The sequence below is a fragment of the Lontra canadensis genome, unplaced genomic scaffold (genome assembly GCF_010015895.1).
Source record: "Lontra canadensis isolate GAN:19392208 unplaced genomic scaffold, GSC_riverotter_1.0 scaffold24, whole genome shotgun sequence".
NCBI classification, from domain to species: domain Eukaryota; kingdom Metazoa; phylum Chordata; class Mammalia; order Carnivora; family Mustelidae; genus Lontra; species Lontra canadensis.
Window position 1 is genome coordinate 17,874,968 of NW_022631018.1, and position 15,731 is coordinate 17,890,698.

The following is a 15,731-nucleotide window of genomic DNA, read 5'->3' on the forward strand; positions in this document are numbered from 1 at the left end:
AAGTCAGAAGTGTGTCTTCAGGGCACCCAGGCAGCTCAGTTTGTTAAGCGATGGCCTTTAGCTCAGGTCATGATCTCAGGATCCTGGAATCAAGTCCCGCCTTGGGCTCCTGCTCAGCTGGGAGCCTGCCTCTCCCTCTTCCGCTCTCCCTGCTTGTGCTCTCTCTCTGTCAAATAACTAAATAAAATATTAAAAAAAAAAAGAAGAAGAAGAAGAAGTGTTTATACACCAGGAGACACTAGAGTCCAGTATGAATATTTTGGGGGATTTGGGCTCTGTAGAATCCCTATGACTTATGTACCACAATAATTGAATAGGAGGAAATGTGAAGTCAGACCAATAACATAATTAAAGAACCATTATGTTAACTTCATAGGTGCTCTGCTCACATTTAAGTACCTACTAATAGAAACCCATTCTATAGATCATTAAAGCCATGCACTGTCTCGAAAACAGGCTTCAGTCACTCCTCATGCAGACTAAGATCAAGTCTTAACAGGAATGGAATTGCTGAATGATAGAACTGAGGGGAAGCTCTGACACTATCTGGCCGGTCCAATTCCCTCTTTCTGAAGATGAGGAAACACAGGCAGATACAAGCAGCCTGACTTACAAGCCACTTAAATACGAATGTCGGCCCTATATTGTGCCCCACCCCAGCACTTTGTTCCTCTGAGAAAGTTTCATTAGCAATTATGGACTTGTACTAAGGTGGGGGCCCAATGACAGTAATTGAGATCATGGGGCCGTGGGTTCAAAGTCAAGAATTCAGAGGGGTTGGGGCTCCTGGATGGCTCCGTTGGTCAAGCATCCTGCCTTTGGCTCAGGTCGTGACCCCAGAGTCCTGGGATCAAGCCTAGTGGCATCAGCATCAGACTCCCTGCTCAGTAGGGAGCGTGCTTCTCCCTCTCCATCTCCCTCTGCCCCTCCCCCTGTTTATAGTCTCTCTCTTTCTCTTAAAGTCTTTTTTTTTTTTTTTTTTTTAAATAATGGTGACCCATTGGGTCAACCTCGTCCCAAGAAAAACCCAATCAAAGCTGCATACGAACTTCAGGGCTCTCAGCCTCTAAAACCCTAACATAATATTCCTCTTCGGTTATCTCATAACCCATTGTAATACTTTTTTTTGTAAGCAAGGGATGCTTATTGCCAACGATGCCCTGGTATCCTTCTCCTTCCTGACATTCTCCACTTTTCCATTTAAAGTAGTCATTCCTCAGTAAGATGAAGATGGAAACGTCAATCAACTTGAGCTAAGACATCGCTCCTGCTCTAAAAATGCTAACTTTACACACAGAAAGCACTGTCATGAGAGGGAGGCAAACCATAAGGGACTCTTAACTCTAGGAAACAAGCTGAGTTTTGCTGGAGGGGTGGGGCGGGAGCAGGGTAACTGGGTGATGGGCATTAAGGAGGACACCTGAAGTAATGAGCGCTGGGTATTATATACAACTGATGAACCACTAAATTCTACCCTTGAAACTAACACCCTATATGTTAAGTAAATTGAATTTAAGTAAAAAGTAATAAAAATTCACAAATAAAAATAACTGTTCATTAAAACAAACAAGAAGTGCTAACATCCTCTTCTCTCCTGACATTTGAGTCATGTTCTTTGTCCATCCGTTAGACCTGCCTTGGTCTTGGGTGTCCGCCACAATTCCACCTCGAAGACGCGTTTCTCATATTATATGCTACGCAGTAAGACCCGCACAGCTCCACCGTAGCCTGTCCCCGGCACAGAGAAGTGACCTTCACGTCTAAGTCAAGAGAAATGGCCGCAAAAATCGGGGGAGAGAGATTTTTCCCAGCAGCTGCTTAGATCACAGGCACAGTCTGCGAAGTTCGAGAGAACTCCCTCCTTGACCAAACGGAACCGTCTCCTCCACCAGGCCTCCGTCTCGGGCGGCACGCGTCCCCCTCCCTGCACCGCCGGGGAGTCGCGCGGACTCGGTCTACGCAGACCCGCAGCCGGCACGTCCGACCGCCCCGCCCGTCGGCCAGAAGGCTCCTCCCTGCCGCCGCTCCCGCGAGCTTCCAGCCGCACTCCGCACCCCGCCTGCGGGCTCCGCTTCCCCAGCTCGTCTCCGCCGCTTCGGAGTCGAGCCCGTCTCTCCCCCCGCGTGGTCGTCTCCACGCCGACTTCGTGTTTCTGAATAAAGCCCTCCTTTCCGTTTTACCACAGGTGCCGGAATCATTTTTTTTCTTTCACGACTTCCCAACAAAAACCCAGACCCCGAGTCTTTTCCGGAACGGGACGGGCTCCGGGGCTTGCGCGCTCCCCGTCCGCAGCGCGGTCGTCCGGCGCCCCGCGGCACAGCGTCCCCCGGCGGCCTCCTGCACGGCCCCACGCGGGCGGCCGACGGCGCCGCCTCAGGAAGTCCCTTCCCGGCGCCCCCGGAGCTCCGCACCCACGCCGGCCCGCGGCCCGCCGGGCGTCCCCGAAGACCCCGGGCCCCTCCTTGGCCGCCCCACCCCTCGCGGTTCCGCCCTTCCCGAGGCCCCCCGTGAAGCTCGGCGCCGGCGCCTCGGGCGCTCCCGCAGCCAGGGAGGACCCCGCGGGCGCCGCGCTCCGGCTCACACCCGGCGAGAGCAGACGCCCGGGCCCCGCGGCCTCCTGCCGCCGAGGGCGCACACGGCGCGCGGAAGCCGACGGCCCCCGGGGTCGGCGCGGGGGGGGACCGAGAGGGCGGCGGGCGCGGCGGCGCAAGCCGGTCCGCGGGAGACGCGACGAGGGTCGGGCGCTCGGCCCCGAGCTCCGCGACGCGCCGAGCGGCCGGAAGCTGCGCGGGGAGGAGGGTCCGGAGCGGCCGCGGGCGCCGTCCCCCCGCGCCGCCGCGGCCGCTGACATCAGCCGCGCTCCTCCCCTCGCTCCCAACACCCTCAGCTCGCGGCCGGACCCTCCTCCTCCCACCACGTGTCCTCCCCGCTCCCTCCCGAGGGGGCCGCTCGCACGGGAAGCCGGAGAGGCGGCGGGGATGGCGCTGTGACAGCGGGGCCGGAGCCCTCGGCGTCTCCCCCCGCGGCCGCGGCCCCGCGCCCCGGCCGCCCGGTGAGTGCGCGCGGGCGGCGGGCGGGCGGGAGGCCCGGGGTGGCGGGGCCCTTCCCGCGACTCCGGGGCGGCTCGGCGGCGGCGGGGGCGCGAGGCTGCAGCGGCGGCGGCCGCCACCGTCTTTGTTGCGGGCCCGCCCGGTTGGCAGGCGGTGCCGGCTCCCGCCGCCCGGCAGGTGCGCCAGGGCGGGGAGGGGGGCCCGGCGGGGAGGAGGGGCTGGGCCGCGGGGGGAGGCGGGGGCGGCGGGGGCGCTCCCGGCGCGGGACCCGGGAGAAAGGGAAATGGGACAAGATGGCTGGAGAAATCCGAGCGCGCCCGGGGGCGCGGCGGCCGCGGGCGGGGCGCGGGGGCCGCGGGCGGGTGGGCGGCGGCCCTGGCAGCGGGCGCCTCGCGGGGGGACACCGTCGCTGCCGGGCGGTGTCACCTCTGCCCCCGCCTCTTGCCCAGGAGCGGGCGGGGGAGGCCGCGGCCAAGTTCGGGCCCCAGCTCCGGAGACCTGAAGCCCGGTCCGCTTGCCCCAGACCCGTCGCGTTCGCCCGTCCTCTTTGGAAATCTCGAAAAAGCACACTTCGAACTTGGAGGCCTCTTTTCTTTGGAAGCCCGGTTGGATACGGCCCCCAGGATGCACACTCCCTCACACCTAGGAGTTGCCCGCGCCCCTAGAGGGCAGGAGCGCGGCCCTTTGTACTGGCCTGCTGTTCTGGCCCAAGAGTGTTTGCGGCCCAGAGGCATTTCCCTGGGGGGGTGGGGGGGGTAGCAGATAAGCTGCACCTTCTTGGGTATCCAGGCACACACCTCACTATGTGTCACTGAGTCTCGGGCAGAATGACTCTTCTGCACCAGCTCACGGCTGAACCTTTGACTTTGGAAAACCCAGGTGATGGGTATCCTGGGCCCACCAACCTTCCTGATGCTTATCTGGCCTGTAGACACAGCGCGGTTGAGGAAGTGACCTATCTGTATCCAGACACCTTGGTGGGTAGGAAGCCAGCACCCCTCTCCTGCCACTGATTTCATGTCTGAGCGGCGCCGGCTGCGAGAAAGTTCTGTCGTTCATAGTGCTCTTGAAAAACCTCTTCCAGGAATGTTTACCCACCGGCCTGTTCTGCCCCTGGGTCTCTACAGAACCAGTCTGGTCTCTTCCACAGGTAGTTTTTTTAAATATTTGAAGGCAGTCAGGTGTGCTATCTGCCTGCAGCCCCTCTTATCATAATTAAATATGTCACCTTCCAGCTTCCTGGTGCTTCTCCTAAATCCCCCCTTCCTCCCCAGGCCTAACTCCATTCCTTCCCTCACTCCAGCCTGAACAGGGCTCAGGGCTAAGAGGTTTGTGCACACTAAGCCACCCCCATCCTGGGCTTTGAAGAGTTCACACCAGCGCCTTGATTTTTCTCAACTGAATCTTGCAGACATGGAGTCCACAGCCTACACTCTCAATCTGACCCTAAAAGAAGAAGAAGAGGAAGAAGAGATTCAGAGCCGGGAACCGGAGGATGGCCCCACGGATATGCAGAAAGTCCGGATCTGCTCTGAGGGTGGATGGGTAAGTGAGAAGGTGTGGGGTCCACACAGCTGGGAGGAGAGAAGCAGGCCTGGGAGCCAGGCTTGTTTTAAGTCTCTTCCTGAGGCAGGCATACGAAGTAAAAATAGCCCAGCCCAGCCCGGTATGTTTGCATTCCTGAGAAAACAGTCCTGTGGCTTTAAAAGGCGCTGTGGAGAATGGAAGAGCCGGTTATAGGAATGGTCTCTTATCATCATTCGGATTGGAAATCCAAGGCCAGAGAGCTTATCTCTCTGCTGTCCCCCCTGAGTCCCCTATATCCTGCTCAGTGCCAGGCATGTTGCAAACACCAGCTACCAAACCGTCGGGCTTGCTGACCTCTGTTAAAGAAAAAAATTAGCCTGACGCTTGTGAAGACGGTAAGGAAGGCTGTTCAGGACTGTTGCGATAGGTGTCAAGACTGTTGCAGTAGGAAACAGAGCTGGGGCTCAACACTGAATACAGTGAGACCAGCGGGGATTTCTAGCCAAGGAGCCAGAGTGGAGGGATCAGCGGACGGAAAGTTACTCAGCGGAGATATCAAGAATAGGGGATTCTTGCTAAAGGCCGGGCTGAGCAGGCTGAGGACAGGAGGGGAGCCCACATGGGGGCCTGGCGGAGAAGAGGGCTCAAGGAACCTGAGTTTGGGAAGGAGAGGGTCTGCTGCTGGTTGAAGGGACCCCTTTGGAACAAGACTTGGGATGTTGAGCTGACACGCAGAGAGCTTCAGGACGTGAGGCCAGTTGGTTCTTTGTGACCACCGCTCGTGACAGCATGCACAGGGGAGCTGCATTTCCAGGAGAGTGTGGTAGAATTAGAGTGAATTTAGAAAAAAGTGAATGCAACACAGTCCATCCTAACCCCAGCCGGCCCACCTGTGGCAGGTCTCAGCTGTGGCCCAGAGCTCTCTAGAAGCCTTACCCTGAGAAGTGAGCAGGGCTCCTGTGGCCTTGTGCCATGGGAGCTTCTGGACATTTCAGGAGGGAAATGTAGCTGTAATGGGTGTTTATCGTCATGCTTGTGTATGGTTATTCACAGTACATACTGGACATCATGCCGTTTGGGCACAAATGGTGAAAATCTGAAACATGCAACAAATTGACATTCCTTTTCCCTGCTCAGTTTTATATGTCAACGTTATCAGTAGCCACTATATTCTTTGTTTCCAGTAAGAGATCTGTATTCCTAGAATCCTGGTCCTCCCAAACGTCCAGTCTGGCTCCCCTCCCACACACGGGAACTGGGGAGCAGAGAGGTTATCTACTCTGCCCCAAGGATACGCATGTGCACTGATATTTGGTCTTAAAAATGCCTATTGAGCTGGGCCCTTAAAAGTAGTGTATTTTGTTGTGTGTACGTTATACCTCAATCAAGAAAGAAAAGAAAAACAGTATAGCACCAGGCTCTGGGCTCATAGTCTGGCTGTCTAGGCTGCACTGCCCTTGTCTTTTTGTGTTGTTCTCTGCCCGTCCCAGCCTCCTCCCTGCTTCTGCTCCCCCACGGCCGGGGAGACCTTGGAGGACAGGAGTCAGTCCCATCTAGCCTGTAGTGAGACCTCAAGGCAGGAGAATCCTTGGGCTTTAAGGCTGAATCGGCCAACCCAGAACATCTAGGGAGCGTGGAGTGGGGCCTCATTCAGGCTGGAGAACTCAAGAGGCTCTCAGCAGGAGGCAAGCGTGCCTTCTTGAGCAGTGGGTAGCTTGACTCCCAGGCCTGTCCCCTCCTGGGGACATCTGGCAATATCTGAAGACATTTTGGGCTCTCATGACTTGGGTCAGCTCCTAGGGAGAGACCAGGGACGCTGCTGAACACCTACAGTGTGCAGGACAGCCCCCCTGTCACCCATCAGTGCCGAGGTTGACAACCCGGCTTTAGGGTATTAAACTAGGGAAAGAAAGGAAATGAATCTTCCTCAGATAGGTAGTTTGGTTGTAGAGAGTGGGGTCAGGGCGATAAAAGCCTTTCTGTTGTAAGATCTGTGCTATGTATTAGGATAACGTTCCATAGGAGACTTGGAGTTTCAAGGCGAGAAAAGGAAAAAGCCTTTCTTGAATTGAGTGGCACTGGCCATGAGTAGCACTGGCTAAGGAAAGGGAGGAGGCCTGCACTCCAGACACGAGGAGGCCCGAGCAGGAGCCCCCAAGAGGAAAGCTTGCGGGCAGAGTTGGGAGCAGCTCCCGCGGCTCAGTGGCCTGATGAGAAAGCCTGGGCTTTGGGATCGGACTCTGATGGTGACTGCCGGCCAGGTACGGAGCAGCTGTTTCCTCACCATAAAGGTAGGGTAGCAGGTCCCATTTCTTCACGTTACGTAAAGGCTTCTGTGAGATACTTAAACGTGTAAGAGGGACTGCCCTGCCTGGTGCCCGGCGTCCAGCGGGCACTCTCCCCGTGCACCGGTCACAGCCCTTGGCCCTGAGCTCCGTGACGCCGGACGGTCGCCCCCGGAGGGGCACTGGACGCCAGCTTGCCGCAGGGCAGGGCCGCACGCAGCCGAAGGAGAGAACGTGTCTGAGGTGTCCTGTTCTGAGGAGAGGGAAGGGGACGGGGTTGAGGGTCCCTACCTGGGCGGCCAGGAAAGGGTGTCTGGGCGTTGGACACAGGCTGCCCGACTTCTGAGTGTTGCCCAGGGCCGGCCCTGTTTACCTCCTGCTGTGCTTAGCCCGATGAGAAGCCTCTGGAGAGAAGGGAGGCTGCGCCACGGGGCCTGGCTGAAGGCTTGCTCCGTTCTCAGAGGCTCGCTGTGAAGGGAATGTCTCGGCCACGGGACTGCGTGTCTCTGGAGCATAATGTGGGCTTTTTGAAGAGGCTCTGGGCATCAGTCGTAAATATGAGGACATGAATCTGGCCCCAGCCAGCCTCCAGCCCCCTTCTCGGGGCTTCAGGGCTCCTGATATTCTTACCAGGCCAGGGACGGGTTACCTTTGTGAGTATCGATAGACCCTCTGAAATGACAGGCTTAGCCAGTCCTGTGTCCCATTTCATCAGCACAGGGAAAAGGACTATAAATAGGTATGGCCTAGATCTGGAATTTCCTAGGGAGAGAAAAGGCCAAAGAGAGAGTTGTTCAAAAGCCTGGGAAATGGGAAGGGGTGGGGTGGAAAAATTCCTGGCTGCCTGGCTTTCCAGACCGATGAAGCCCGAGGAAGACCTAGAGATCAATCCCTTTTCCTTCTAGTGTTTCACGTGTACTTCAAAGAGGAGGCTTGGTTTAGTGACAGACAACATTTCATGATTCTTTGAAGCCATTCTAAGTGGAACAAGAGAAGGGAAAATCGGATAATGTTTGCTTAAATCACAAACACATTGTTCAGTGATCGCGATCGTCAAGAAGTGTCCTAAGCGTAGGGAAATGGGGTGGACATCGGTTTGCGCTGCGCGAGCTTGTGTTCCAGTGGGAGAAGCGGACGCAGGAACCGGAAGAACACTGCGTTGTGATGAGGGCCGCTCAGAGCGCCACGGGAACGTGTAGGTGGGCACACAGCCCAGGGCAGGGCGGGCTTGCTTGGGTGTTAGCCAGGCCAGGAGTGGGGAAGACCTCAGAGCTGTGGGGAGAGCCACGTGCAGGGACCTGAAAGGTCAGGGTGTGGTTTGCTTGGGACCTGCAGGCATTGAGTCCCGCTGTGCGTGGAGGTGGGGCAGAGTGGAGGGCTGGTCACTGGGGAGGCCACTTTGCTTTGTAGGGTCTGGAGCCTGGAACCCAGAGAGTGCTAGGTCCAAACCTCAGGGCTGCGGTTCATTGGCTGTGTGACTGGGACTGACAACAGGGCCTCTCTGAGCCCATTTCCTCCCGGATTAAATGGGGTTGTTGGAGAAAACAGATGAAGCAGTTACAGGGCCTGTCCTAGGAAGTGCTCCCTATGTAGAGGTTGCCCTGGGAGTGGGAAGGGAGGACGTGGACTTTGGGAGTAAGGAGAAATGCCAGTGTCCAAATGACTGAGGGCTGGACACCCGAAGAAGCTACGGGCTGTGCAGACACTAATTTTCTAAGCTGATGAAAAACGGTCTCATAATCACTCAAGCTCTGGATTCAGCCTTGGGGAATAGCTTTGAAAGCCACAATTCAAAGGAACCAGCCTGAAACTCAGTGATTTCTTTACCGCTGACATGATGAACTTCAGAGTAAGACTTTGAGCGGCTGAAAGGCACAGCGCAGTAAAAAGAAGAGCACACAGCTGAGTGGATGAGAGGACGCGGGGTTGGTGGCCCGGCTGCCCCTGGGGGCCACTGCCCATTCCCAATGCTGGGGCGGGGGCAGTGGGGAGAAGAGTAGAGCGGCCTTCTCTGTCCTTAGGGCTTTCTGCCGAAGGTCTAGGCACGAAAGCAAACCAGTTTGCTCCAGTATCTCATTACATAAATTTAAGCTCTAATTAGCTCTTCTTGCCTCCTACTCATGCTCTTAGAGATTAGAAAAGGCCAAACGAGGCCTTCTCACTCACTGGCTCCTCCCTGGGCTTTGGGTTCTGAGTCAAACGGTAGGGCTGGTGCCCCTGGAAAGGAGAACAGGGCCCAGGAACACCCCCACACCCCAACCCTGGGCCAGGGATCTGCCGACTCCAGGCAGGCAGGGGCTGGCTGGGCCTGTTGTATGGGTGGGGGGTTGACTCAGGTGGTTTGGGGGCAGTTGCTCCTGGGCCTGCAGCGGGGGCTGAGCTGGGATCAGCTGTCCCTGCTGTGTGTGTCCCAGCCTGGTGATCTGGTGATCAGTGCTGGGGAGCTTTTCTTCTCAAGGTGCTGCTCTCTTGATCTGTGGACCGAGGCAGTAGTAGACACTCAGCAGGGCCCGTGAGACCTGGGCCGTGTGCTTGTTTTGCCTCTAGTAGCCTAGCAAGTGGACAGAGCGTGTCCCCCAGGTCACGGCCCCTCCCCTGTGAAATGAAGGTATGTGAGTCTGTATCTGCATGTGCCTATTAGTCGTTGAGAAAGGCCTGTTCCCTGTTTCAGGTGCCCGCCCTATTCGATGAGGTGGCCATATATTTTTCCGATGAGGAGTGGGAAGTTTTGACCGAGCAACAGAAGGCCCTCTACCGGGAAGTCATGAGGATGAATTATGAAACTGTCCTGTCCCTGGGTAAAGCTTTGTTTTCCTTTGTCTCCTGGAAGCTCGGAGCCCAGAGAGTTGTTCCCATGTCTCTTCTCTGGTGTGTCCGACATCACTTTCTCCTGAACGTGGACTCCGTCTCCTCAGTCCCTCTGCCCGTTTAATTTCCTGTTTTTGATGTAGGCAGGATATAAATATTGTGTCCTTCTACCCAGCAACTTGTGCCGGCTCTCCGAACTCTGCTTTTTCAACCCAGGCATTCCCATTAAAAACGTCCTAACCTGGGGCCTCGGGGCAGCTCGGTTGGTTAAGCACCAACTCTTGATTTCAGCTCAGGGCATGATCTCAGGGTCGTGAGGTCAGAGCCCCACGTGAGGCCCTGTGCTCAGCGTGGTACCTGCTTACACCTTTCTCTCTCTCTCTGCCTGTCTCTCCCTGGCCCTCTGCCCCTATGTACCCCGTGCACATGCGCGCTCTCTCTCAAATAAATAGCTAAATCTTTAAGGGAAAAAAAAAAAAAAAAAAGACAAGACCTCAGAAAGGTCAGCACAGGTCTGGGCCTGTGTTTCATAGATTCCTTAGGAGGGAAGGCCGGTCTCCTTACTGCCCTGTCGGGCCTCAGCCCCTTGGGAACGTGCCCCCAAAGAATCCTTCCCCCTCCAGCATTCATAAGCCATGTAATAAGAATGGAGCCAGCTGGGGGCATTTCCTGGTTTGCACATATATGTTCCAGAATGTTCGTCCGCCCACTTCCCCACTCCACGCAGTTCGTTTTGTTGTTGTTGCTAGGACCAGCCCTCGCTAGCAGAGATCCGTCAGTTCCCTTGGACAGACTTACTTCCTATCATATTTTTTCTTCAAGTACCCCTGAGCCCCTTTCCCCCATCTTTTGTACATTTCCGCCTCGAGAATGGCTTGTGCATGGGAGGGTATTCCTCAGGTATTGTAAAATACTTGTTTCGGCAGTGCTGTGAGACAGTAACACACAGCTGTCCCCTGTTTTATTTCCTGTAAACAGAATTCCCGTTCCCTAAGCCAGACATGATCACTCGGTTGGAAGGGGACAAGGAGTCTCAGAATTCTGACGAGTGGCAGCTCCAAGGAGGACCTTTGGCAGGTACAGCTAAAGCACTCCAGCGCCTGTCCAGTGGGAACACGGTGAAGCTGGAGTTTGTTTCCATATACGTGATGTGGGTGTTTGAGAGTAAGGCAGGGTTGTGAAGCAGGAAGATGATGGGCTTTGGGATTTTAGAATCTTCTTGCCAGTGCTGCGTGACCTTAGGCCATCTCGTTCACCTCTCTGAGCCTCCGTTTCTTCCTCTGTGCACTGTGGGTAATAAGTCAGTGTGCAGCGTGCAGGAAGCACCCTGAAGCTTCTGGCGTGTGGCCCAGAGCACGTCCTGGGTGAAGGAGGCCCCCTCAGCAGTGCAGCACGCACCTCTGAAGACCGAGGAAGATAATGGCACAAAGCACGTGGCCAGCATTAACCTCCCCTGGTTTCCGGTCCCTTCCACCTTGGGTAGGAAAAGCAGGAGCAGATGTAGTACGTATGTGAGCAACTGTGTCTGAGACACTCACGGTCCTTGTCAGGTGCCGTAGCTAGGAGGGTAGTAGTTGGTAAAGACAGGTTTCGAGCAGCCAGTGGTTTTACTCACCTCCTCTCTCTAGCTAAGAGTCTAAAATGCCATATTTCATTGATTCTAAGACATTCCTCTGCCCCCACTTTGTTAATATCTCTGAAATTAAGAACGCCTCTTAGAATTAATGGCATTTCCCCCCCCCTTTTTAATGGTGTGTCTTGCAACAGATGGCATCTGAGTTTTGGTGAGAAAGGGTAATTTTCCCAAGCACTATTTGGTTTCTGTGACCACCTTCTAAATAGACACATACAGTGAAACCCAGTTCTGACGTTGGTGGGAAGGAACTAGTTTTCTGCCTTAGAGGCTTAACTGGGCTAAGTATGGTTTTGCTGAAGGTTTTCTTGGTTTAAGGGAAGTGATTCAGGCCATGATGCATCTGAATTCTGTACTGTTTTATGGTAGTGCGGGTTATATTTGGTTTTTCAGCCACAAAAAAGTATTTGGACCCAAACATGGCCCACAAAACAGTTAATGGCGTGACCCACGTTGGGTACCTGTGTTCAGTTCCCGGCTCTGGCCCTTTCGAGCCCACCGACCTGGATGTATTCGCTTCTGGTCGGATGGGAATTGGCAGATGAGGAAGGGCTTAGGAATGCTGTCTGTTTTAGAGTTACTGCTCGGGTGAGCCTCAGGCTAAGACCTTCCCGGCATTGACCCCTCGCGGGGGATAGGCCGGAGGTCCCGCTAAGTGCTGTGCTCTCCGCCCCTCCCCGTTTGTCCGCAGAAACCGAAGAGTCGGACGTCAAGGCCGCGGACTGGCCGGGTCCCATGGGCGCCGCCGCGCAGTTGCCCCAGCCCCAGCCCCTGGACGGGCTGGGCCTGCGGCTGCCCCGCGACCTCACGGAGCTGCCCGAGTGGAGCGAGGGCTACCCCTTCTACATGGCCATGGGCTTCCCGGGCTGCGAGCTCTCGGCGGACGACCTCGCCGGCAAGTTCCAGTTCAGCCGGGGCATGCGGCGCAGCTACGACGCGGGCTTCAAGCTCATGGTGGTGGAGTTCGCCGAGGGCACCAACAACTGCCAGGCCGCCAAGCAGTTCGGGGTGCTGGAGAAGAACGTCCGCGACTGGCGCAAGGTGAAGCCGCAGCTGCAGAACGCGCACGCCATGCGCCGCGCCTTCCGCGGCCCCAAGAACGGCCGCTTCGCCCTGGTGGACCAGCGAGTGGCCGAGTACGTCAGGTACATGCAGGCCAAGGGCGACCCCATCACCCGCGAGGCGATGCAGCTGAAGGCTCTGGAGATCGCGCAGGAGATGAACATTCCGGAGAAGGGCTTCAAGGCCAGCCTGGGCTGGTGCCGGCGCATGATGCGGCGGTACGACCTGTCCCTGCGGCACAAGGTGCCGGTGCCGCAGCAGCTGCCCGAGGACCTGACGGAGAAGCTCGTCACCTACCAGCGGAGTGTGCTGGCGCTGCGCCGGGCGCATGACTACCAGGTGGCCCAGATGGGCAACGCCGACGAGACGCCCATCTGCCTCGAGGTGCCGTCGCGCGTCACGGTGGACAACCAGGGCGAGAAGCCGGTGCTGGTCAAGACGCCCGGCCGGGAGAAGCTCAAGATCACGGCCATGCTGGGGGTGTTGGCGGACGGACGGAAGCTGCCGCCCTACATCATCCTGCGCGGCACGTACATCCCGCCCGGCAAGTTCCCGAGCGGGATGGAAATCCGCTGCCACCGCTACGGCTGGATGACGGAGGACCTGATGCAGGACTGGCTGGAGGTGGTGTGGCGGCGGCGGACGGGCGCGGCGCCCAAGCAGCGCGGGATGCTCATCGTCAACGGCTTCCGCGGCCACGCCACCGACTCGGTCAAGAGCTCCATGGAGAGCATGAACACCGACATGGTGATCATCCCCGGCGGCCTGACCTCGCAGCTGCAGGTGCTGGACGTGGTGGTCTACAAGCCGCTCAACGACAGCGTCCGGGCCCAGTACTCCAACTGGCTGCTGGCCGGCAACCTGGCGCTCAGCCCCACGGGCAACGCCAAGAAGCCGCCCCTGGGTCTCTTCCTGGAGTGGGTCATGGTCGCCTGGAACAGCATCTCCAGTGAGTCCATCGTCCAGGGCTTCAGGAAGTGCCACATCTCCAGCAACTTGGAAGACGAAGATGACGTCCTGTGGGAGATCGAGAGCGAGCTTCCAGGAGGCGGGGAGGCGCCCAAGGAATGCGAGGTGGAGGCGGCAGCGGAGGGCAACTGACCAGAGGGGAGAGCCCAGGTAATGGGGGGCCCCAAGGACGCACTTGGCGCCTCCAGTGGCAGCCCTCTTCGGGTTCCCCAGACACCCCTCCTCTTGCCGCTACTGTCTCCTGTTCCAAGAGCTCTCTAGCCTGGGGTAAGGGCGCCACCGACACCCGGCCATCGGGTTCTCCCTGACATCAGCCTGCCGTTGCCTGGCTTATCTGTGGGTGTTGGACCGGGGAGCGCTTGTACGGTACCTATAATGAACAGAGTCAGCTACCAGAACATTTCCTCTGAGCGCCATTGTGCTCAAATCATTTGGGCCCGAAAGGATATAGTCTGACATTGCTCATTTAAACAAAAAGTTTTGTCCTGAAGCCAACTTTCTTCTTTCCCTTATAAATCATGTTGTGCATTTAGGGTGGGGTTATGTTATCTGATGCCCTTGGAGCGACTGTGCTCCCTTTCCGGGGCCTGTAGAGCCGTCGTGGGGGAGAGCTTGGCGCTGTGGACTTCGGCTCTCCGTCCTGGAGTTGTCCGCGGAAGCCCACTGGGACGTGAGAACAGTAGCTTAGGCTTGCTTTTCCCTAGGAATTCAGGGGTGTTTTCAAACGTCATCTTAGTCTCCGAGTGACCTTCACGTGGATGCAGGGAGCAGTTGCAGTAATTTCTTGTAGTCCACTGACGTCTGAAGAGAGAGATTTCTAAATTGAATCTTTGCACCAAAAAAAGAAAACAGGGCACATATCTAGGACTACAGTGAATAAAGTCCGAGGACTAGGACAATAGGCCTGGAATTTTCAGAGTTGAATATAGAAGGGGAGCAGCTTTAAGAGGAAGTGGGGAGTGGGGACTGACAGATGACACCAGTGACTGTTCACCAAAGTGAACAAGTGGAGGGGAGCCTCCACCCCCCCCCCATACACAGCTCAAGATGAGAGAACAGCCCACCAGGTACAGATTCATTTTACTGTCTTGCTCTCGTTTGCCTAATGGTCAGTTCATTTGTTTCCAGAGACACAGTGTTCAATATGAGAGATCATTCCTCCTTTCACAGAGGACCTAAAACTATTTTGACGTTCTTCATCCTTCTGTAGCATAACTACATGGTTCTATCCTCCTTGCTTTTTTCTCGAAGCAAATGCTAACAAGTCTTTCATCCTGCTCCTTGCTGTATTAATTCCAGGAGAGACTTCTGTCTCGTCCCTGCCCCCAAACCCAAGTGTACTCATGCTGCTGGACTCCAGGACGGTTCTGAGACCCTCGGGGACCGTGGAGGCCAGGAGGGGTTCTTACTGTTACATTCGAATCTCCGAAACTGTTTTCTCCCGCCTCATGTCCCCTCCCTTTTCCCTCCACAAACTTTGCCTCCCTTTTCTGCTAAACACTACACAAATCAAACTTTGGGTTATAGTGAGTTTTTCATTCTTTTCTCATCTTACCTTTTTTTCCCCATTTGTGCATTTTTAAAATTTCCTAAGCTCTTGCTACCAGAAGAGGAAAGAAAGGGAGGAGACAGGGCTAGGCTGCAGCTGGGAAGGTAGGCGTGTATGTCTGGTATCATTCGTGACTTCTTGCCCAGTGTGACCGCCAGCTCTCTGTACGGTGTCTGCCCTCTGTTGAATGGAAGACATGATGGAAGTAGTTAGGGATTGTCAGTAAACAGGAGATTTAGGAGGGGACAGATGGGCATAAAATTGCCCTCTCCTCATCTGTTTGGAAATCTAATGGAATAATTATGTTCGTTAAAATTTAAACGATTTCTAAAATCCAAGGGTTAATTCACACTGAGGTTCTCTCTGTTTTCCAGCAAATGGAACTATTTGAAACAGGTGAGGAGGAGAATCCTCGAGAAGATTCCTCAGTGTGGATGCGCAGGGCGCAGCAAAAGGCCCCAGGGCTCTGGACAGCAGCCTGTGTACCCCATCCCATGACATAGCCCAGCCCCGCTGCCCATCCACAAAGTGTCAGAAAAGGTGTCTGGGACTCTTGATTTCAGCAGAGACAATGATTAGGAAAGAAATGGCTTCTGTCCCCCCCCCCCTTTTTTTTTTAAGAGACTAATCCATGTGTCCATCAAAAAAACAAAAAACAAAAACAAACCTGTAAATATGAAGGAACAAAGGTATTTCCTGGAGAAGAGACCATTTATTCAACGAGAGACTCAGATGGGCCCAACTCTGCTGGTGTCCGTCCTTTCTGTGGAGCAAACCTCAAGTCAGTGTTTTCTTTTGCCTTTAAAAATGCTTCCAAGAGTGGAACCTGTATCCACACAGGTCAAGAC

At 55.6% G+C, this 15,731-nt stretch overlaps 1 protein-coding gene and 1 non-coding gene across 5 annotated transcripts; both read left to right on the forward strand.

Annotated features, from left to right (window-relative positions):
- Window positions 1-2,763: 2,763 nt before the first annotated feature.
- POGK (pogo transposable element derived with KRAB domain) lies at window positions 2,764-15,477 on the forward strand. 4 transcript variants are annotated; one of them, XM_032862946.1, is made up of 6 exons: window positions 3,913-4,200; window positions 4,462-4,595; window positions 9,534-9,660; window positions 10,649-10,747; window positions 11,995-13,484; window positions 15,258-15,477. In XM_032862946.1, the coding sequence occupies exons 1-5, from the start codon at window positions 4,068-4,070 to the stop codon at window positions 13,464-13,466; spliced, it is 1,965 nt and encodes a 654-aa protein (XP_032718837.1). In that variant the 5' UTR covers window positions 3,913-4,067; the 3' UTR covers window positions 13,467-13,484; window positions 15,258-15,477. The 4 variants fall into 4 exon arrangements, with proteins under 4 accessions (XP_032718838.1, XP_032718839.1, XP_032718837.1 ...); XM_032862947.1 differs by lacking the exons at window positions 3,913-4,200; window positions 15,258-15,477 and adding an exon at window positions 2,764-3,052 and having other exon boundaries at window positions 11,995-13,938; XM_032862948.1 differs by lacking the exons at window positions 3,913-4,200; window positions 15,258-15,477 and adding an exon at window positions 3,142-3,227 and having other exon boundaries at window positions 11,995-13,938.
- LOC116870907 lies at window positions 5,440-5,569 on the forward strand. Its single transcript, XR_004383317.1, has one exon. It is a non-coding gene; the product is annotated as a small nucleolar RNA SNORA52 (small nucleolar RNA).
- Window positions 15,478-15,731: the final 254 nt, after the last annotated feature.

Excerpts from the sequence above, each read along its gene's own strand:
- POGK (XM_032862946.1), top strand. The coding sequence starts at position 4,068 with ATGTCTGAGCGGCGCCGGCTGCGAGAAAGTTCTGTCGTTCATAGTGCT. Across the intron at positions 4,201-4,461 it reads CAGTCTGGTCTCTTCCACAG|ACATGGAGTCCACAGCCTAC; the intron begins GTAGTTTTTTTA and ends TGAATCTTGCAG. Across the intron at positions 10,748-11,994 it reads CCAAGGAGGACCTTTGGCAG|AAACCGAAGAGTCGGACGTC; the intron begins GTACAGCTAAAG and ends GTTTGTCCGCAG.